This window comes from Cygnus olor, chromosome 23, assembly GCF_009769625.2.
Source record: "Cygnus olor isolate bCygOlo1 chromosome 23, bCygOlo1.pri.v2, whole genome shotgun sequence".
Classification (NCBI taxonomy): Eukaryota; Metazoa; Chordata; class Aves; order Anseriformes; family Anatidae; genus Cygnus; species Cygnus olor.
The window spans coordinates 1,673,260-1,695,383 of NC_049191.1; the positions used below are offsets into that span (position 1 = coordinate 1,673,260).

The 22,124-nt window shown below is 44.6% G+C and overlaps 1 protein-coding gene across 10 annotated transcripts in view; it reads right to left on the reverse strand.

Annotated features, from left to right (window-relative positions):
* CSMD2 (CUB and Sushi multiple domains 2) overlaps nucleotides 1-22,124 on the reverse strand; it is a 332,069-nt gene that overhangs the window by 75,564 nt on the left and 234,381 nt on the right. For all 10 annotated transcript variants that reach the window (XM_040534773.1, XM_040534777.1, XM_040534774.1 and 7 more), the window contains 8 exons: nucleotides 21,751-21,942; nucleotides 20,271-20,397; nucleotides 14,456-14,658; nucleotides 11,879-12,070; nucleotides 9,260-9,398; nucleotides 8,539-8,726; nucleotides 1,809-2,003; nucleotides 709-825 (listed from right to left, as the gene is read on the reverse strand). In XM_040534773.1, the coding sequence (XP_040390707.1) occupies nucleotides 709-825; nucleotides 1,809-2,003; nucleotides 8,539-8,726; nucleotides 9,260-9,398; nucleotides 11,879-12,070; nucleotides 14,456-14,658; nucleotides 20,271-20,397; nucleotides 21,751-21,942 (1,353 nt within the window). The remainder of the gene's footprint in view (nucleotides 1-708; nucleotides 826-1,808; nucleotides 2,004-8,538; nucleotides 8,727-9,259; nucleotides 9,399-11,878; nucleotides 12,071-14,455; nucleotides 14,659-20,270; nucleotides 20,398-21,750; nucleotides 21,943-22,124) is intronic.

Below are 22,124 nucleotides of genomic sequence, written 5' to 3' on the forward strand. Positions count from 1 at the left end.
CTCTGACCAAAATGAAGTGGCATTGGAGTCTATAAAAGAACGATGGTTCACTGAAATGGGCCTGGCTTTAATGCACATTGAGGTCGCAATTCAGTAGACAGACTGCACGAGCAAATAGTTGCAGAGTATCAACTCATTCGAGCATGTTACCGAAACACAGATTTGGAGCTGTCAGAACTGCATCTACCAGCAGGCTCTCCCTCAGCTAAAAGGTGGTTTCCTGTGATCTGTAATTGCACTGTATTCATTTAAAAGTGTATCATGCACAGGTCTTGGTGAAATTACAGGACAAAATAACTTCGACAGAAAAAAACTTTACTTAGTTAATGTGTGTTTATAGCAAATACATTTTGTACTCTCTGTGGTCTTCTGAGTCTGCTGCTAGCATTAAGCAGCATAAATTATTTTTTTGCTGATTTTTCGACTCTGCACAACTGGATACAGTGCAGGAACTGGGAGGGGAATAATAAGACTATATTTTTTTTGTTAGTTTTGTGCTTTTCCTCATTTTCGATAATTTTGAAATTCAGAAAAATCTTTACTGACCACAACAAAGTATAAGTAGCATGCAACAGTGCCACTAAGTATTTTCCAATCTCCCTTATATTTATTTACATACGCACTTATTCTACTGCTTCATCTAAACAAACTCAAACAAGAGACAGTAAAACGGATTTTCAGGTGTCTGAAAATCTGACAAAAATATACCGTAGTCCTTTGGCACAACGATGAAGTACAAGCAGACTTGTCCACTGGTGTAATTCTGGGGGTAATTTGGAGAAAGGACTACGCCGTCTGAGCCTGTGTACTGACCACCACAGGGTGCTGCAAGAGAAAGTCGAGAAGAGATCACTGAGTGTACCCTTACCAAAGCCTGCCTTGAACCATCAGCCTTTTTTCCCACTGCTTTCAAATCCATCTCTGCCCACGTTTTGTAATTCCGTGCAGTGTCAGCTGCCCTGACCTATGATCGATTCCGTGCTTCAGGCATTACAGCTCTTGCTGCAAGTTCTTATTAAGAAAAATAAGGCTTATCCTAACCTGAGTTCATTCCTGCTTCACATTTAATTATTAAGACCATGCTGAGGCTAAGGGATGCCATGTGTGGTGTTGTAGCTAATGGGTGATTTGCACTGCTCTCCATCGGCTCTTGACGCTCAGGGCTTGACAGAACCGAGTCCTGCTCCTTTTGCCCTCTCTCAGCAGCAGGAGCCCGGCTGCAGTGGGAACAGCGCTCCCCCCGCCAGGGCCTTTCGAGCCAGAGATCTCATTCCTCCAGTCATCCCAGACTGACAGCTCTCTCTTCCGTCAATTCTTATGCTAAGAAGGCCTGGCTGCAAACCCGTCATTTAAACCATTTTCTCATTAAGCCAGAAAATGAAACAAAACAACAAAACCCCAACACAGAACCCCTAAGACAAAATTGTCTTTTCTCAGTAAATTATGACCCTGCTCGCGAAAGCACATGCTCAAGGGCTTTGATTAGCAGGGATTAAGTGGGACAGATGTTTAAGTTGTTGAATCCTGCCCTGCACTAGAGAAACAGGTTTTGCTACACACATAGCTGCTCTGTTCAGTTTTTTCTCTTTTTAAAACGAAGGTTCAAGAATCATCATATAAGTCAGCTTTTCCTGACCCTAGGGTGTTAAAAAATGGAAGGATTATGAAACACCGAGAAAAACCATCTCTGTCCCCTTGCAAGCAGTTCTATACAAAAGTAACAACAAGCTTTGCAACTGGATAAACTGCTGAAGTATTTCGTGCTAGGCAGATCATCCTCTCCTCGCCTTTTTCGCCATGGGCCTTACCTGTACAGGTAGGTCGAGGTCTGTTCCACGTGGGTTTTCCATCTTCTCCCATTATGCACATCAGCGTGGAGACCCCTTCAATATCATACCCGCCGTCACAGTAGTAGGTAATGGTGGATCCCAGTTTCAGGTCTGTTCCCACCCGTGTACCGTTCTTAATTGAGCCAGGATCAAAGCAGGACTCCCTGGGATTTTCTGTAAGATAAAATTGCCAAGATCTTTACTGGTCTGATAGAGCGATTTTCAAATTGTGGACAACAGCACATTTTTTGTGCTTTTCTTGTCTGGGAATCTCACTTAAGCGTATTACAAAGACTAGCACTGTTTGCAGGGTTTAGATTTCAAGCATTTTCTCATGCTGATGAATCTGGGAATTACACGGGTCAAATTCTGGTCCAGACCATTTGCTGATGCTCAGCTCCAGCACAAGCACAAGCAAGAAGGAAACCTTCAGTTCATACAAATTAACTGGTACCCAAAATCCAACCAACAAGGCAACTATCTACACTCGCTCTCCCTCTTCAACAGGAGGCAGGCTGCAAGGAACTTTGCAAATTAGGGCATATAAACACAGACTGAACATACAACATATTTCAGATGTGCTACATCTGCTCACATTATCTCCTTGGCACCTATCATACCAGTATCTAAGAGCTGTCTGCTCTCACCATGAAAATACATAGTGCCGCGTGTTAGCTGGTTGGCTCTCCAGATGTGCAGCGTGGCTGCAATTATTGGAAAATGATTACAAGCAGTTAGACAAAATGAAGACATTTTTCTCTCTGTTCACTATGCCCTGCAGAGTTAAAAACCCCATTTACATACGAAAATTCCAGTAAAGACTAAGAGCCGTCAGGACTTGGATATTTCTTTCCTTCTTCTGAAGGCTTTTTTCTTTTTTGCCTTTTTTTTTTTTTTTTTCCTGCATGAAATATAATTAGAGGCTTTGATTAATCCTGCTCTTTTGTCATTTGGAAATTGCTCATTAAAGATGAGGGCTTTTCTGAGAGCAGTGGGTCTGTGAACAATTATAATGTGTTTAAGCATTAAATCATGGGCTTTTCAGTATTTGGGGAGGGGTTGGAGGGGAGAAGGAGAAAACAGTCAAGCCCCCAGATCTTGCTTTTGTTTTCCCCTCTCCCCCCGCCTCGTTCCCAGTGAAAAAGAGGATTACCTTTATGGTTTTCTTTACACAATGGCTGTCCAACTAGCTAGTGATCCAGGTAAACAGGGCACAACAGGCTGTTTTTCCCTAGAACACCAGTTCCCAGTTCTGGGAGCCACATCCTGGTGAACCCTCAACGCTCCTCAGAGACCATCACACACCTGTATCATCAGACCTTAAATCATGACCAAGTGGCTCTGTGAAGCCACCTCACAAGCTGCCTGTGGCCTGGTTGTGGTCAGTGAGTGACCTGTAGGCAATGCCTCCGCTCTCAAAGGGACAGAGCCTAAGGGGCAGTGCTGGGGGGATGCTGGGACTCCCGGGCTCTCTTCCATGCTTGTGTATGGCTCCATGAAGTTTGGACAAGTCGCTCTTCCTTTGCTGTCCAACCAGAAAATAGGATGTTCCACTTTATCTGAGCCTGGGAAGATACACACATGTGCCTAGAAGCGTGATTCACACCATGCTCAAAAGAGAGCTTTGATACTGAGGACATTGCAGAGAAGAGTTGGGTTCTAAGACAAAAGAATTCAGTCTATGTTTTTATCCCATTATTGGCTGTGTGTGATTTGACGGAAGGTCCTGCTGAGACACCAGCTAGACACAAAACAGAAATCTTGATTGTGATGAGTAATATATGAGGACCAAAGAGCTTGTTTTAGTCACAGCACTGGAAAGCAAAGTCCTTAGTGTGCGGGTCAGCTGGATGAACACATTCTCTCCTCATTCTTCCTCATGCTCGTGACACATCAGCAGCAGTTGGAGAAGCGAGCAGGCAGCCCTTACCATTACTGCAAGTCCTAGGAATATTCTGGCACAGACTGGTCACCACAACCCACAGAGGTGAACAAATCGCTTTGGGCATCAGTCAGCCAGGGCACTGAAGATGAGTGGTGCAGTTGCAGAGCTCAGAGTTCACTTCAGCACACAAGCCATTTACAGAATCAATGCTTCATCTACATGTCCAAAATATTTCTTCATTCTGCAAGCCTTTACTTCTCAGAATTGTTAATGTTTTAGACCCTTTCATACAAAAGCTGCACCCAACGGCTTTCTTATGGCCACTTTCTGCCTCTCTTGTTATTTTGCACAGCCTCACTGCCTTTCTTCTAACGAGCTGATGCAGCTTCAACCTGCCAATCAGCCTCCCACCCAGCTGTCAGATGTCTCAGCCATGTGCTTGATCTCAGTCTCTGCTCTTGCTTTGAAAAATCGTGATGTTCAGCGCTCAAGTCACTCTGCTGGCTGCTGAAAAGGGGGTGGTGGCTGATTGTTGAGAGATGACCCCGCTGCTTTTGTTGTGTTTTCCTCATTCTTGACTGTTTCTGTTCCCTTGAGGGTCTGTGCCTTCAGGGACACCACTCACCTTGGATGACGATGCATCCTGACACCAGTCCTACACAATTCTCCAGCTGAACACTCCTCTGCTGATGAACTGCGCCAATGATCCTCAGCTGTAGGCTACAAAGGGAGGCAGGAGCTCAAACTTAAGGAAGTATTTGGTTGCATGGTGACAGCAAGAAACTCATAGAGGGATGTAGAAAAGCCACAGCTTCCACAGCCTTTGATTTATTGGGCTACAAAGTGCTTTCTCATTTAGAATTAAAGTTTTATGTTCAGTCACACCCTTCAGAAATCAAGGACTTCACCCTGATGTCCCAATTAACATAGAGTCAGGCTGCCAAATGTTTAGGAAAGAGTCGAGACAAAAATGCCATGAGAACTGGCTCATTAGTCCACAGAAAGAAGAAGTTTTCTGTGATTCCCCTCTCCTTTCCCAAGGAAAGCTCAAAGCCTGCAGGAGCTCCTAGACGAGGAGGTCAGGCTTTTATCCGCGTGTTCAAGAACAGCTCCATCAGAGAGCGCTGGTCTGCCCAGCACACCACAAGCTCCTTCTCTGTGAACATGTGCAAGCCTTTAATAAGCGTTAAGCCTTACAGCAACACCCAGAGAAATTGCCTAAAAGAGATTTTCACAGCAGTCATCATATACGGATGAAAGGACAGATTATGTGAGGATCTCCCACGTCAGGTGCAGCCTTGGCACCCCAAGCGGCGAGGCTGCTGCCACGCCAGGCACCAGGAGCACAGTCAGAACTCACCCCAGGAAACTGGACCGGCTTTCCCAAAGAACAGATCTGTGTTTTCAAATGCAAGTTGTTTCAGGGTCAAGCATCATTTCCTATTTCTGACCTTTTTAACAGCAAGCAGTACTAGATGATTTTAAACAGCTTGCCTTGCAACAGATTTTGCAGAATAGCGTTTCTGTGGGGAATTTCCACCTTAACTAACCCATAAGTAATGCTGAGTATACGTTTATATGCTCAGGATGGGCAAAATAGTTCTGGCAAAATAATAATGGGTTTGAAATAAGTTTTTTTTTTCCCCTTTTTTTCCCCACTCCTTTGGATGGGTGAGAAGTAATCGGTTTTGCTTCATTTGCTTTCAATTTCACGCCTCTTCACTTTTGGCCTCCAACAGAAACAGGAAGCACTAAGAAAGCATGAGAAAATCTACTGCCTTGGAGCATCCGACCTGGAAACTCCTTCCCGCTTTCTGCCCTAAGCATGAGGAGCCAAACCTGAATATGCAACTTGGGTCACATTCGGTACCAAAGCACCAGGATGTGTCGCTTGGATGGAGGCAGGGACTTAATGGAGTTTGACCCGCTTTTATGTCCATGACTGCAGATCCACAACACACACAGAATATCTTGGGGGGATAATCTGGGAAAGCTCTCCAAATGACCAGCCTGCCTTTTACATCACTCATAAAGTGTGGTCTTGGTTTAAAAATATCATTATGAATACGTAAAATGCCTCTCAAAATCTGTGGTTTGCAAGATAATGCAATGTGAACTGATTATTAGAATTCAGTTGATTTCCCAATGCGAAAAGATAATCCCTACCATACAGATTCATCCACAGTCAAATTTGAAAGGGTATCTAGGAGCATTTTCTGGCAACAGCAGCTTAATGGGAGACCCTCACACAAAGGGGTCTTGAAAATCAACTGGAGACAGTTAAATCTTAAGCAATAACTGGAACAAGAGACGCATTGTAGGTAGATCAGAAGCAATCTATTTCCTGTATTTATGCTCTTGTGTTGTAACTGTCTTTCCTATTTTGTAACAAAGAACTTATCATCCTTTTGCTTTGGTAGACCAAGAGTTGCTGGGCTCTAGTGAATCTGCTATGAACAAAGCACACTGCTTTCAAAAAACCAGCATTAACTAGTGTTGCAGACAAGCACTTTGTTAAGGACTGTGATCACTTCCCCAGACCTACAACAGGGTGCCTGAGGAAAGCATTTCTTCCTTTTCAGAAGCCAGCCTCAAGCCAAAATCTACTCGCTATTGCTAAGTCACCCCAAAGGATAAATTTCTCCCCAGCTGAAATCCCCCAAACTATTTAAGTTTCACCTTACCCTTTGAACCAATCCAAAGCTTTATGCAGACAGTAAACAATTTAAATGTAATAATTTAAGAGTGCATGGGGGAAGTGCATTTTTTTTTGCTAATAACCTTAGTTTGATTTTTCATTCTGTTGCCCAGCTGACAGCGCATCACAGGTACAAAGCAATGATATGTGCTCATCTATCAAAAATCTTGCTGGTGTAGTACATCAGTGTAGCTAAACTGGGAAATTGCCTAGCTGAAGATCTGCCCTCAAACACCTTCCTATGGCATTGCTGCAGTCCCACTTCACTCTCACCGTCATGCTCCATGCAAAAATCAGCATACTAAAAGACAAATTCATTCTTTTCTCACTGTTTTCTCCATTCCTACTGGCCCCAGAGGACAACTTTCTCTTGAAGAGCCGTTGCCCCTGAAACAATTTCAAATGAAGTGCTGAAGCTGTTTGAAATTCACCCAACACACCATAGCTCCAGGCTAGCGATACAGTCCCAGTCCCAGAGAAGATGCAGGATTTCAAGGAGGGACTGACAGATGGCTGGTTTGGTTTTTTTCCACCCAAACACCACCAAAAGGGGACTACAAAGCCCCTGGAATTAGCAGCATTTCACATACAACTGGCACAGGTGATACAGGGTATTTAGGGAGGTAAGGGCAGAAGCCTACTTGGGCTGCAACACTGACCGAACACAACGAGGAGGCTGAGAGGGACAGCGTCTTTCAACTGTACTTGGGATTCCCCGCTGGCAAGGAGCCGAGCTTGGCATTTGATTTTCCTTCACCCGTGCTCCCCCCAGCCTTGCTTTTCTTCTTCCTTCAATTCCCCGAAGTTCTATTTTCTGCTGCTTCTCAGACTTGAATCCTGGGCTCCTTTTAAAGTGCGGGGAAATTAATGAGCAAACTTAAAGACTCATTCTTTTCTCCCAGCAGTTTGGCTTTGTGGGAAGTATGTAGGCGCGATTAACACTGTAGGAGTATTTAGGAGAAAAACGCATCACACAACAACCCTAATTTAATGAGATTTCATTTGTTAACTACTTTATGGCTACCCAAAAGGAAAAGGGAAAAGAAGAAAAAACCCGAGACTTAATCTTCAGTAAAATTAATTCTAATGAGGGCAGAAAACTTTTAATCTCTTGAATCTTAAGCAGTACCAGTTGTCTTCATCTTATTATTTCATAATTTCACTGCAGGGAAATTAATCTGTTTGGTATACATAATAGGAATTGCCATTTCACTATCACTTAATATCTGGTCAGGTAAATTCAACAGCAGAAGCTACAGACTAAATATAGGGTACTGGAAAAGAGAATTGCCCAAGCACACGGAGAAAGCAGCAGCCCATCAGCCCTCTAGCACAAGCCATTACTGCTCCCGCAGCACACAGTTGGGCCAACAAGAGCCAACAGCCTGTTTCACAGTGTACACCATGGATGCAAAGCCATGTTTTATAGTGGCACACATCCAGGACATCTGAAGCTATCAATACTTTTTTTCCCATACTGCAAGCTAGTATATATAGGCCAGAGTAGGCTTGAAGAATCATTTCTTTGTAGACCTGTTTTTGCAGTTCTTAATCCTTTTCTGTGTTGCATAATCATGGCTCATCAGACCCAGCTTTTCAGAGCATATTTTTCACTAGAGTTTGTAACAACTCCATTCTTCTATCTATTCCGTGCACAAACAAGAAACATGCTCTGCCAAAGCCTTCCTTTTGCTCCCTGTCTCCCAGAGCAGCAGTGCCAGGTCTGTCACCTCTCAGCTTGCTCCATCAACAGAGAGGCAAAAGCATCCAGGGAAAATTCTAACCACTGCCCATGTCTCTCACCGTTAGAGCTGAAGCCACAAAAAAGTGATCCCTAGCCACATGACAGGCCTTTTATGCTGCTCTTATCTACCTTATGTCACTGTCTCTTCTGCCAGCCTGCAGAATCCCCTCTCTGCATCTCCTACTTTTGTCCACTGTGCATCTTCAGCAGCTTTGGTGATAGCAGGAGAGGCAGCAGGGTTACTGTCTGAAGAGAGCTTCCCATAGCTTCTAGAGCTTCTCCCACCTGGTTCAACTAGGTGGTCTAACCTGACAATAAATGCAGGCAAAATCCCAAATACTTTGAGTTAGCTGGGCCAGGCGCACCCCCGGGCAGCTCTTACCTGTGTAGTCAATGACAAATCCAGTGTTGCTGACAGATGCATCGCTTCGGAAAGCAAGGAAGAGGCTGTTACTGCTGCTCTCTATCCTCTCGGGTAGCTGGGAGCCATAAAAGCTTCCAATCAGGGGGCTGAGTGAATCGGGTCCATCATAAATATGAAGGAAATCATAGCCAGGCTCCAAACTGAAGCTGCAAAAACAGAGGAAGAGTGCTTGAAGCACGAGCATGCTACAGCAGCCCCTCGGAGAACAAGAGAGGCTGTGGTATTGATGGGCTGCACAACCACACAGCCGAGAGACTGTTTCTGCCCCCAAGGCAGCTCCTCTGCTAAGCACAGGACATTTTTATCTCCGTTCCTTATGTAAGGAATCGAGGACCAGTGATGCAGTCCAGAGCATGTAATCTTACGTCCTGTGAAGTCACGGGGGTTTCCTATCTTCTTCTAGTTACATGGACACGTTCTTTAAAAGCCATGCACATATCAAGGAGGAGCTGCAGTTGAAATATGTGCACATTCTCCCAGATTAAGGTAACATTTGAGAACAGACTACTGAGGACTATGGGCCCAGTCCTAGCAGGTTCGGTTTGGTTTCTCCAGGTAGATCATGACCCACAGGTGGGTCATGAACCCCCTGGCTCACCCAGGCAGTGCCCCACAGCTGGGACTCCCCATCCCCACATGCAGCCAGAGAAGGGGACCCAAACAGCTCTCAGGTACGTACATATTGAATACCAAGGCGATGACATAGTCAGGAGAGACGGTCAGCTTCCAGTCACACTCCTTCCCTGGCGGGTAGGGCTCTGGGTACTGCGGGGACAAGATCACTCCTGCTGGTCCTGTCAAGATACCTCCACAGGGAGCTGAAGGCAATCAAGCAAAGGGATGAGGCTTTGTCTTAGAGAAACTTTAAAAATAGCAGGAAGGAAGGGAAAAAAAGAGAAAGGTGGATAGATAAGGGGACAGAGAGGCAGTTCGCAAGTTTGTCAAATGTTAAAAGATACGTATTGGAAGAGCTTGTAGAGGCCCTAACAGAAATGAGGGTTCTGTTCTTCCAGACAGGGCACACAGAAAAGGACAACTAGGGATGCTATTACAATCCTCATGAGATATATGAGTAACCAGAAGGAGAGAGAGATGCTTTTGTTGCATTTATTTAGGCAACTCCTCGTCAAAGTCTGGACTGTTGCTAAGAAAGTGAAAACTTGTTGTCTGGTACTAATGATTTGTTCGCGTTTATTACAGTCGCCAACACGTTAAATGCCAAGCTGATTGAAAAATCAATTATTACTTATTTGAGGCTGAAACTGCCTGCATCTGTGTCCACTGTGGCGAATACTCATGATTGATTTATTACTGTCAGCCTTTCTGCAGTCTCTTCATGAGAGTCAATGCTCTAAAATTCCCCCTGTTGCTCAGATCAATCCTCCCAGATTTGGGATGGGGTAAGAGAAGGGAGCAGAGTCTGCATTGAACACAGGTGTTTGACACTAACCAGACTAAAACAATGCAAACACCAAGTGGGAAATGAACGAGTGTGGGACAGAACTAAGAGAACAAATGTTGGAAGGCTCTTCCATGGAGGAGTGAGAGTGTGCATCCTGTGGGCATTTTTAAAGCCCTCCTTGCAAATACACAAGAACCTCGAGGTAACATGCTGGGCTGTACTAGAAAGCTCACATCAGAGAGTAAACTAGAGATCCTTCTTCAAGGCCCAGAAGCAACTACTTCAGTCAAGGCCAGTTGCAGGGTACTGCAGGCACCAGGAACTTCCCTCTTGAATCACAGCATGGACCAGTGAAGATTTTACCTGAAGGTCATGCACAAATAACTTGGAAGAACAACAAGCGCATATTCTGTGTCCATTAGCCTTCAGGGAGCATTCTTCTTCCATACTAATGTCAGGGGAAAATTTTGAAGAAACTGAATACTCATTTTTGAAAAGCCTAAGGGAGATGACTGTTCAACACTCTGATTTCTTTGAAAATCCCACCCATAATCTCCAAAGGATTTGAACTAGAAGCTGGTTTCAAGTCAGCTATATGGAGTTGGGTCATGATCCTGATTTCAAATGCCCCAAAATCTCTGGTGGTTATTTCGACAGACATTTCAGTTAAGCCCACATTGTTTAGGGACTGCAGAAGTTGTACAAAAAAATTGTGAAAATATATCTGAAATGCTAAGTACAGCCATCTAATCCAAGCCTTTAGTTAAATCCCATTTTCCCAGTCAGCTCTAACTATGTGGCCTGTCTCTATACCAGTTACTATAAAACTAATATTATCTGGCTACTGATTATTTCTCCCAATCCTTTGCCACTGAAGGGAGGGAAGAAGCGAGACATCGCTTTCAGCTTTCCGCAGCCTATCGAAGAGATTACGTCTCCTAAAACAAGACTGCCAGGCCTCTGTTCCAAAAGGACCCAGCACGGTATCTCCAAGTCAAATTGCCTGCAGTAAGGATGACCCATGAGAATCCATCCCACACCTAGATTAAGGCACTAGCTATGCAGCTCTGAAAAGGACTGCGAGCCCAGCTTCTGGTGTGAAAGAAAGCTCAACAGGAGAATGACAAGATGGGCATGACATGCAACGATATGACTTAGATATAGCTCCGGGAAAACTAAAAGGACTGTCTCCATCAGGCTGAAGGGGTGCCACACTCGATCATTAGGCCAGTCACTCAGAAAACACCAAGTCATCCTGCAGGGGAATAAATCCTATGCATGCTGCAGAAACTTCCTAGCTGGCGTTAAATCAGATGTTAGAAACACAATTAACTAATTTTCATTGCTTGGGAAAAAAACATTGCACAAAAAGGGATGAAAGTTACAGGATAAATAACTGGTGGCTAGCATTTAAATGGACAGCAAATTTGATGTTTATTGCTCCTGTGTTTTTAGCGTGAATATTTTTGTGTTCTTGACATATGAAAAAGCACTTATGAGTTCCTTTTATTACTTTATGAGCTCAAGGAGAATGTCAGATAGTTCTTTCTTGTGAGAGAATTTGTTGTCTTCTCATGCAGAAATTATTAACCCATGACCCCAATCCTCTCTACCAACCTGAGTTTTAAAGAAGTCTTTAATTTTGACTTGTCGGGTTAAATAATACCACTTACATTGCAGGATGTCCTATGAGCTTCCAGCATGAACTAGATTCTTATTGTCCCAGACACTCCAGGGACAAACCCAAAAAGTAGTTCTGTGAGATGGCTGAGACATACGTACCCTGCTGCAAACCTCTTCAAACCAGGTGGGACTCATCCCCTTCGGATATAGAAGTTTTGCAATGAAACTGGACAGGGAAGCCAGTTCAATGGAAGGATGGATGCTTATTCATACCTGTGCAGGAGGGAGGGTCTGGCTGCCAGAAAAATCTGTTCTCAATCTGCACACAAGTGATTTTGGCCTCCCCTTGCAGAGCGTATCCTGGATTACACTGGAAGACGATGGAGTCGCCTGCCTCTTTGCTGTCACCACTCCGGCTCCCATTCTGAGGAATCCCTGGGTCATTACAGGAAGTGGCAGTGGAAACTGAAGAGCATTAAAAATACATATATTTAACACAGGCTTTCAGAATTTCCTCTCAGCTTATACCTTTCTTGCTTTGTCAAAAAATGAAGCATCTTATTTTCAGCCACTTTCAACATACTACATTTCATCCTAAAACTTCAAAGTTCCTTCCCTATTTGCCATAAACTTACCTGAAACACATCTGCTAGTTCTTTGAATACATAATAGCAAAATATTTTGCAGATGACTGATTACCAAGAACTTTATGAAGTTTCCATCCTCCCCACACTGGTCTCTCCAGCAAAGACCTTTCCTTTTTAAAGACATTGATTTCCAGAATGGATCAGATAGCCACAGCAGGGAAAGACTATTGCATTTGCTATAAACTATGGAGGAGATCTATGGCACACTGCCGTTTGGTTCCTGGCTGTTCCAAGTCCCAAGCTACCACCCCATCAAGAAAGCTCCATTTCCTCCTATTTCCATCTTGACTTATTTGCAGAGGACAGTAAGAGAGGAAAGGAGATAAACCGGAGATTCACGCTGCAGATGCCAAGCACTGGCTGTACTTAGGCTCTGTCCTTAAGCAATGACTTCATTCTGCATCCTTCCTCCTTTGGTATCTCTTAAAGTTGCCACATGCACAAAAACTGGCTTTTACTTTGCACTGAGCATCTGCCAGGCCAGCTGGTAAAGGCTCTGGGGAGCAGCAAGTTCAAGTGCACTACACAGAGTGCAAGTTTGATGTATAATTGTGCACAGGCATGTTTACTTAATAAGTCCAGGCATCCACTGATCTTACATGGCATTTTTATAGAATTCTTTGTCAGACACATGCTGCAAAATACACTAATATGCTAGCACTTTTCAATTCCCCTGAGTGGGAGGAGAATTTAGCCTTTAGGCCTGGGAAGCGTCAAGCCTGACCTTTCAGAAATACACATGTTGCCCTCCCAGCCTCACTGCCATGTCCCTTGGAGGTATTGAACGGCCCCCGTTGGTCTCCCAGCCTCTCTCCCCAAGCGCCTTCTCAGCGGGGGGCAGGCAGCACAGCTTCTCTGCTGGCTGAGCTCACGGCCTGTCAACACTACAGTTATTTAACAGCAGGGAAAGTCCTGGAGTAACAGAAGTTTTGCAAGCTTATATAGATCATTAAAGTTCACAAGATCCAAAACTGTATACTTCTGAGCTTAGGGCTGACTACTTAGCCACACCTTGTGAACAAAGGCTTTGAACAGAAGCATTCAATAAAGACCAGCTCTGTATCAGGCAGCCAAGCAGAGCTTATTCCCTGCTACGTTGATATGAGTCCATTACACCTAGCCAGTTTATAGCAAGCCCTTCTTAAAAGAGCCAGAGGAAATCCCTCTCTCTCTTTCTGTGCAACTGAAGATAAGGCAAGTTAGCAGCCCATCCTGGTCTTCGCTGGCAGGCTGCGACACAAGCCTGGCAAAGAGAGAGGAAGGCAGAGCTGTGCTCAGTAGCAAAGTTCTCCATCTGTCATGGTTATCCCAGAAGGTCTTGTGCCAGTGCAAACTCTTCCCAAAGAGCTGGCCTGCTCTCCAGGCCATGCAATGCACCCAGAAGAGAAATCTATAGGCAAAAACCTGGGAGACAGAGAATGGGCTCTGCTGCTTTGATATGTCTGAGTCACAGAAAAGTGGTATCATTGCTCACCCAGCAGTTCCCTGAGCTATTTCCTACCATCTCCAAAATGGGCATCTGCCTGGTTGGTTACTGGACACGTCAGTGAAGGCCTGCATCCTGGAAACCTCTGTGAGAACACTGAGATGTATCACCCTAATATAACTGCAATAAATGTGCTTGCAAGGCCAGGTCTTTGGTAATGACCACCAGGACTTAGGCAATGACAGACTGCAGGTGCATTACACGTAGTGCTGCTGCTTACCATGACATCCCTACAGCAGCTAGAGCTTTTGGGGATCTGCATCTAAGGGGATCCAATTTGAGGGATTTTAAATAGACTTGGTTTTCAGAGACCACTGACCAACTGCTCTCAGAAAGCCTGGGGAATGCTGCCTGTATGTTGGTGTCTCTAAGGGACCGGGTGGGAACATGGTGGAAAATATCTGTAATTCCTATTGAGTATTCCACAAAGAACTGCTTTACATCTTGCTGCCAAGTTCACCACTGTGAAGGTGACTGTGGCAGAGGGGAGCAGAGAATTTAACTGCATTGCAAGGACAAAATATGTGAGTTTTCTCTATTTGCAGAGACTCAAATGCAGCAAAACACAAATGGCTGGAAGACTGCACAGTTCCTGCTGTTGAGTCCAATACAATGTCATGAGCTTACCGCCAGTAGTACTTCATAGATGGACCCTTGAAATCACTTATCAGTAAAGCCAGGTTTGGACAACGCTGAGGAAAGAACGTTACCGCCTACCTGAAAACTGAATAGCGAAGCCCTGCTTGCTCGTGAAGAAATCCGTGTTGAACTGAAGGATGACAGAATTGAAAGTACTGTGGACATCGCTGGGTAAGCTGGACCCACTCATCTCCTTTAGGAGGATTCCGTTCTCCACCGGACCGTCCCAGATCCTCAGCACATCATGGAACTCCTCAGTGTGGAAAACCATGAAATGGAGCCTGTGCAGCAGAAAGAACTGGAGGTCACACCACAAACTAAGCTCTGCCTTCTTCCATGGGAGGGTTACAAAGGTGCTTGCTACCAACCCAAGGTACCTCATCCCACTGTGCGTGTTCTCTCCTGTTATCTGCCACTAACCTCAGACACAGTATTTTAGCCCTCTACCAAACATACTCAGTCTATAAAAAACAAGATCTCCTAGTGGGATACCTCCCTAGTAAAACACTCACATCCATAAACGGAGAACAACTGGGTCATGGATACTAATGCTTTCTGAAATTTGTGTCCTTTGTGCTGTTCCCTAAGCAAAAAAAAGTACTAATCTCTCCTAAAAATCTCGAGTAGCAAAGGTCCAAAAGCCAACCACGGCAGCAGAGAAATCCCCAGCTGGAAGATTACTGTTGGTTTTGCACTGAAGGTGCTCAGCCATTACAGTGAGTAGCTGTCACACAGACAAAAGGCTCAGTCAAGGACACGCCAGCAACCTGCAGCCAGGAGGCACAGAAGCTGTGAAGAGGAGGACGGGCTTTGTCCTTGGTTTTACGGGGCTCTATTACAGATAAACACGGAAGTATTGAGAAACTTATTCTAAAAGGAAAATTAGCAGTAAATGTGCTAAGGTCCCTTCAGACAACTGATGTATATTCATGCAATTCACACTTTGTCCCTATGTTGCACACAGCAATCACCTTGGCTGTCCCTTTGCTTTTTTGTGTATCCTACAAGGAACAGCTTTTTGTCAAGGGCCAGCATCTACTGATAAAATGCATCGATTTTTGTTACTTGCTTTCAGATCAAAGAATTTGCTCCTGGCACCAAGCTAATCTTGTATATCAGGGGAAAAAATGGAAAGGAAAACAACCAGCACCACTCTTATTTAAAATAGCATCATGCTGGAAAAGAAACTCTCACCAGGGTATTAGGTGCCTCAGAGGTTAATAGAAAAAGGGCAGAAAGGAGTGTGTGTTGGGGGGAGATGGTAAGCAGGCAAGTGCAAATTCTGAACGCTGGATTGAAGCATGTGAGAAGAGCAAAGTGGCTGACACCGGAAAGGATTTTTACACGTTTTACAAAGTTTTGGATGTTGAAAAACTCTATTCAGATCAGCTAACAGAATAACTTCGGTAAGAAATAAAGGAAAAGAGTCAGCATGAGCCAGCTCTCCAAAACACACAAAAGGAAGGGAAGGGAGAGAAAACAGAAACTAAGAAGCTGGTGGCTGGCGGTGAAATTACACTCTGCTCTCCATGAGGTGTTTATTACAATGCTCTGAATGCAGATTGTGTTTCCTTACCGTGTGTACTTTATAGTTTTGTCTGCCCTGGAGAGAGGGCTGCAAAGTCTTCAGCATTTGCATCAAATGCTCCTTGGTACACAACCGCCTGCAGCAAGTGCTACTCGGAGCTCTGCTTCTTCCTGCTTTTAAACTCAACCAGGGCTCTGCCTGCTTGACACTTCCACAGAAAATTCCCCAGAGAAAACGCAAGATGCTGCCAGGAGTCATCCTGGTGAGGAAACTCACTGCAGAGCCTGCACCAGTGATGGACCTGGCTGGGTGGGAGGAGGACAGAAGTGACCTGGTGGCACCCGGGACGGGACAAACTTGGTCCCAGCACAACCCCCAGTGGGATACTCCTCGCTTCCCACCCCAGGCTGGGGCAATGCCATGCTGCACTTCTCTCCAAAACAACCTCTGCTGTGGAAGGATGTAAAGCAGCTGCCACACAAATCCAGACTTCGCGAGGAGCCTTTGGATCTTCCAAGACGAGAAGTACCACCTAAGCATGAGATACCATCATTATTATTGTTACCCCCAAGGGAGTTACCAACTAAAGGCTGCTGCGATACATCAGGGCTCAGTCCTTTTCACTCCTGCACTTAATGTGTCAGCCGACAAGAAGCCATTCAGTCGTCTCTGTTTCTCATTGCCACATTAGCACTGGGGGAAATACCACCCGACACACTGCAATCAGGCTAACATGGGTAACTCCAGGCATGCCACTCCAAAACAGGGGCAGAGATCTACAAACTGTACTGAGAAAAGCTGCAAAAATAAAACAATCAGGTACTGGGCTTAAAACCCTGGCAGCCCTCAGAAGAGAACAAGAAAGCATTTGCTTGGCTGCTTTCCCATTTATCCAGGGCAAACAAATAAATAAGGTAGAACCATGAAAAGAAAAAAAAAAAAAGGAAAAAAAGCCAAACACTGCAATGCACTCAGCAACAAAATGATATCCATGGAATCCGACAGAAACCGAAAGAGCTGAATCATAAATCTAGCTAGCAGAGACCTTGCATTTAAAAAACAAATAAAAAAAACTCAAGGAAAATAAGAATGGATCATAGCACAGCTGCTCTCCACAGGTGCCTTGGCCTGATGGTTTGCTCTCAGGCTAGCCAGTGCTAGTTAGCCAGAATTGCCAGGAAAAACTCATTGCTGAAGATCTCAGAAACAGGGAGATGGCGGCAGAGACTGACCCAGGATGGGGGACACCTGGGAGCTCACCAACACCTCGCTGTGGGACCGAGGCTAACTGCTGCCTCCAGCAGCTCCCTTCCTTCATTTACTTCTAGTAAGCAACTTGCTCGCAGGCTTTATCAACGAGGAGAATGCCTTAGGAATATAACCAGATGACATAAGTTGCTCAACACCAGCTGGTTGAGGAGTCTGTTGGGACAGCTGATTTTATTAAGAAAACTGGTGATCTCTGGAGCAAATCAATCTATTCAAAAAGCACATCTGTAACCAAACAGCACAGTTTTTCTATCAGCCTGACTCCATTCCCAGCAGGGCTTAATTTAAGACAAGACAGAACAACTGACTTAGCAGACAATGGAGACACTCTGACAATCCCAATTACATGCAAGAAAATGCAGCAAAAAGCAAATTAGGAATATATATGCATATATATATAAGCTGCCCTCTATCATATAGAGAGAGATAGAGAGGGCAACTTCTCCCATCTTAGCAAGGCGGAGGAGAGGCCAGCTCTGCACTGATGATCTGCATGACCTGTACAAAACCACTCTGCCCCAGCCCTCCAGAAGTCACCCCACAAGCTGTCTGAGCAGCCTGGGGGTCCCTCCTGCTGCCACCTCCTGCCCAAGCCCCTTCCTCCCAGCTTGACTCCGTGCAAGCTGCTGAGCTCCCATCCGGAGAGGGCTGCAGCAGAAGGCAGCCTGACAGCACTGCGCTCTGATGTCCCCACCGTGCGGTAATGCCAAAGCTGCAGGTCCTTGATGCTACCAGCAGTCTGCAGGGCTCCCCACCGCCACCCTCTAGCCAGGAGAGGGTTCCCAAACGTAAAAGCTGCTAAATGTTACGCGCCTAGAAATATCCGTAGAGGAAAACTGCAACAGCCAGATGTTTTCACTCGTATTTCTTGATGAGACTGTGAAAAACGGAGCCTGTCCATACAGCACCATTCGTTAGGCTGGGGCTGGCAGCATCAATAAACCCTCTCGTGACACTGAGATCACCGCCACGCAACAGAACGCCACTGCCGCTCCTAACTGTATATTCACTGCTCTCAGCTCTGCAAGCAGGACTTGAAGGCAATGCCATTCATTTTCCAGCACACCCTCCTGCTTCTCCATCCTATTTCTCTCCCTAGTCTTGCAGGCAAGTCACTTCAGTTGCAATTTTGTGCGCGTGTGCATGCTTGTGTTTGCACATGCACGTGATTAATCCTCTCTCAAAGTACAACCCTTTAAGTTTCATGGCAATAATGGACAGACTGATTTTTCTGCCTCTCTCTCCTTCCTTTCCTTCCCCTCCTTCTGTGCAGATACAGCTTTATTCAAAAAGCTTTGGTGATTAATTTTAATGTAAGTTATAAATGAGGGCTTTATACAATTGCATCATGCGTGAAGAGGATTATTTTTCCAATGGATTACCATAAAAATGAACTTGCTGAAAATGTGCTCTCTCAACTACCCAGAGATCATCTGTTCTGTTTGAGCTGCCAAATAAAGGAAGAGAAGAAGAGAGCTTTCATCTCTAATGACAAAGGAAGGGTCACAAGGTGTATTACCATACTATTGCCTGGCATCGTTTCATTTCAGTCATGGCCCCCTCCAAGCCTCTGGCTGATCCTGCAAACATGAGCCTACAGTTCTGCTCATTTGTGTACTCTCAGAGAAGTGGCTAGGATTATGCATGTGAGTAAAGTGTGGGTAAAGTTCATTTGCTGAAGCAGTCTTTGGATGAGGCAATCTCCTACACTTTGGGGGAGGAACAGAGGACAGGGTTTTATGCCTACTTTGTCCTACAGAAATCTTCAGGATCTCCTAGAGAAGAATGAAAAAAAGAGGAGAATTCAACTGGAAGTCGCTTGTGCAGGAATTAAGCTGCACTGGCTATGCTCTTTCTTCTACGTCCATATCAGAAACCATCCATTATTGAACCGTACTGATAAGCAGACCTAAGGGAGCGAATTTCTGCTTTACAGAAAAATGAAAATATTGGACCAAGCCTATCCCCCACATAAATCCATCGACTAAAAGCACCGTAGAGCTCAACATGATTAACTGTCTCCAGTGAAGAGAAGATGGGTGCTGATGCAGCAAGGAATCTATGGTGGAGATGAATGAGTGCAGGACCAGAACAGCAACAGGGCTCAGGCCAGCACAGAAATAGGGCTCATGCACCAGGTAACAAGCATTAGAAAGGATGATGGGGAGATCCTGGGAGAAGAGGATTTTTGTTGAATAAACCTTAAAATCTACCCTTCTTCCCCCCAAGACCCATCAATTAGCAAAAACTTTACTTGCCAGTACAGTTGTTTTCTGTTGAAGATGGCTTTGGCTGGCCTGAAATACAAAGGTACATGCAGAGCAGTGCAGGAATGGCTTGGCAGGGCTCAGGGCACATTGCAGCGTGGGAACAGTGGCAAGCGGCAGGGATCACAGATGAAGCATCATGGAGTAGAAAACTGCTTGGATTCTGCTGGTGACTGCACTAACTTTACGAGCCAAATGTTCTCAGTACCATGCCTACCTAACTGCCAAACTCACATAACTTATAAACAAATTACCTTTCAAATTGCCATTTTCCAACAGGAAAGTAAAACCAGAACAACAGAAGTCAGAGGAGTGGGAAGAAAAAACAGTCTTGGGTCTCTGTACAGACCAGATGTTTAGAAACAATCTTGAGCTTTTCCTTCGGGAGAATAACTGCATTTTATCTTCTAAAATTCCCTTTTTAATATTATTTTTAATTCTAGATTTATTTTTATTACTAAAACCTACACAAAACAATAAAATTAGAAGATGAAAGCTAGGTGTTGTGGTCTCATTCTTCCAGCCGTTCACTTGCATCTGGGGACCCCCATGCCTGACAGTTCGCTCATTCTCACAAACAACTTGACAGAGCTCATCTGCTTTGGTGTTAATTCACTCTGGCAGCATGAATGAGAGATGAACCAAATCCATAATTGCCTTCCACTATCCTTTGTGGTACCTGAAGAATTTGGAAACCCAATGACAAGACATTACTAAACCTCTCTGACCTCAGGTCATGAAAGCACTGAGTAAACCATCACCACTCTGAAGAAGAAATGCAGAAACAAACAAAAACTGTAAAAACCAGGAGTGAAGACCTTCAACTCACCCTATTGTGCAGCCAGCTTCTGCCTCTATTGTCCAAATGCAATTCAGATTATGATCGTAGGGTGTGGGGTATCCAGGAGACAGTATCCGTCCTGACGACTCTCCTTTGATAGTACCCCCACACTCAGCTGAAAAACATATGGGTTGGTGAGAAGATTCATGACATATTATGGCTGGCTCTTGGCAACAATGCAACTGTCATCCTATCGATACAACAGAGAATTTCTTCCCATCTGAAGAGATTCTTAGAGCTTACTAGCCAAAGATAAGGAGAGTCTTTTAATTCAGCTAAAACAGTGAGTCAGCAGAATAACTGCACTTCTCTGCATGTTCCTAAAATCTGACATGTTGTCAAAGCTTCCCTCCACCTTTTTGGCTTCATAGTGAATAAAGACAGAGCCTGGCAGCATCCTGGCTTTCCCTGATTCATGCTTGGGGTGAAAGAGCTCAATTCTTCTCCTTGCATCTGCAAGAAGTCTTAACGATTCATGAATGTGATACAGGGAACAAGCCAATATATGTATGTCTGCTACATGAACCTCAGTGAGAGGATTTTTGAATATGTTTTCATAATATGTCCATTAAAATTCTGTAAGTTTCCACATGTTCACGCAGACTATGACTAGTATATGCAGACATGACTAGTCAACGTGTATATTCAGCTAATAGGGTAAAGGTTAGGAAGACGGATAAATCACAGAAATCTGTCTTTTCACCTCAACAAGCAAGGCTAAAATTCATCAGACTTGTGGCATAAAGGTTCTAACTTCTGGGAGAATTCAGAATGCCAATGTCTGAGCACACCACTTACGACAAAGAAAGCAGCTTGCTGGTTGCTGAGATCAGAGACGTAAGTCTCTAAGAACTTGAACATGCCCTGGGAAACACTAGCTAGGCATGTCGCTGTCATGTAACAAACCAACAGCATTTCATTTAGATATACAAAATTTAATAAAAGAATTTTCCATGCAAAAAGATAATCTGCTGGAGAGTTATAGGTAAAGGGGAACTCAGGACTTAACGAAGAGAAGACTAAGGGAATTAAAATGTCTGAGAAACTGGGATCAGATGTCATGTAGCTCTCAAATAAACATGACTTTGAACTGTCAAATGCCAGGACGCACGTTGAAGTCTGCCATTATCAGAAAGTGCCACTCTATTTAACATATACAAGTGAAAGGACATGGACTGAGAAAGCAGTAGTCTCCTTGCAGTGAAGCACAAAACCTTGTCAAATCTGTGCTCAGAGCACAGTGTTTCATGTTAAAACTGCTTGTAGAAGTTTTGCAGCTATCAGAGCTCTCAATCTGAAGATGCCTTACACAGGATCCTTATCAATATCTTTTTTGATGTAGATGGCTGCAATCAATACCAGAGATAACGTCACGTGTATTAGCTAAAGAGAAAGAAAGGGCACTCAGTGCAATGCCCACGAGCAAAGCACTTGTTAGAGGAGTTGTTAAAAGCAAGAGTTGTCTCACCTACACAGGTTGGCAGGGGCTGATCCCAAGCTCTCCGCTCTCCAGTCAGACAGACCAGCACCCTGCTGCCTCGCAGTGTATAGCCAGGGTCGCAATTAAAGGATACAGAGCTGCCAGCGAAGTGTCCTTCATCATGGACCTTGTAGCCAAACTGTGGGATGCCAGGGTCCTCGCATTTGATGAGTTCAAAACCTGGAGCAGGAGAAACAGCATCAGCTTTCCTCATGTATTTAACAGCCAGAAGCCATTAGCACAAGATTATATTAACTGTTTTCCTCTTAAGGAAAATGCTCTGTTGGAGAAAAGAAACACCATATGGAGAATTGTATTTTTTGATTGAGATTGGAAAGAGATCCCAGGGATCTGATATCTCA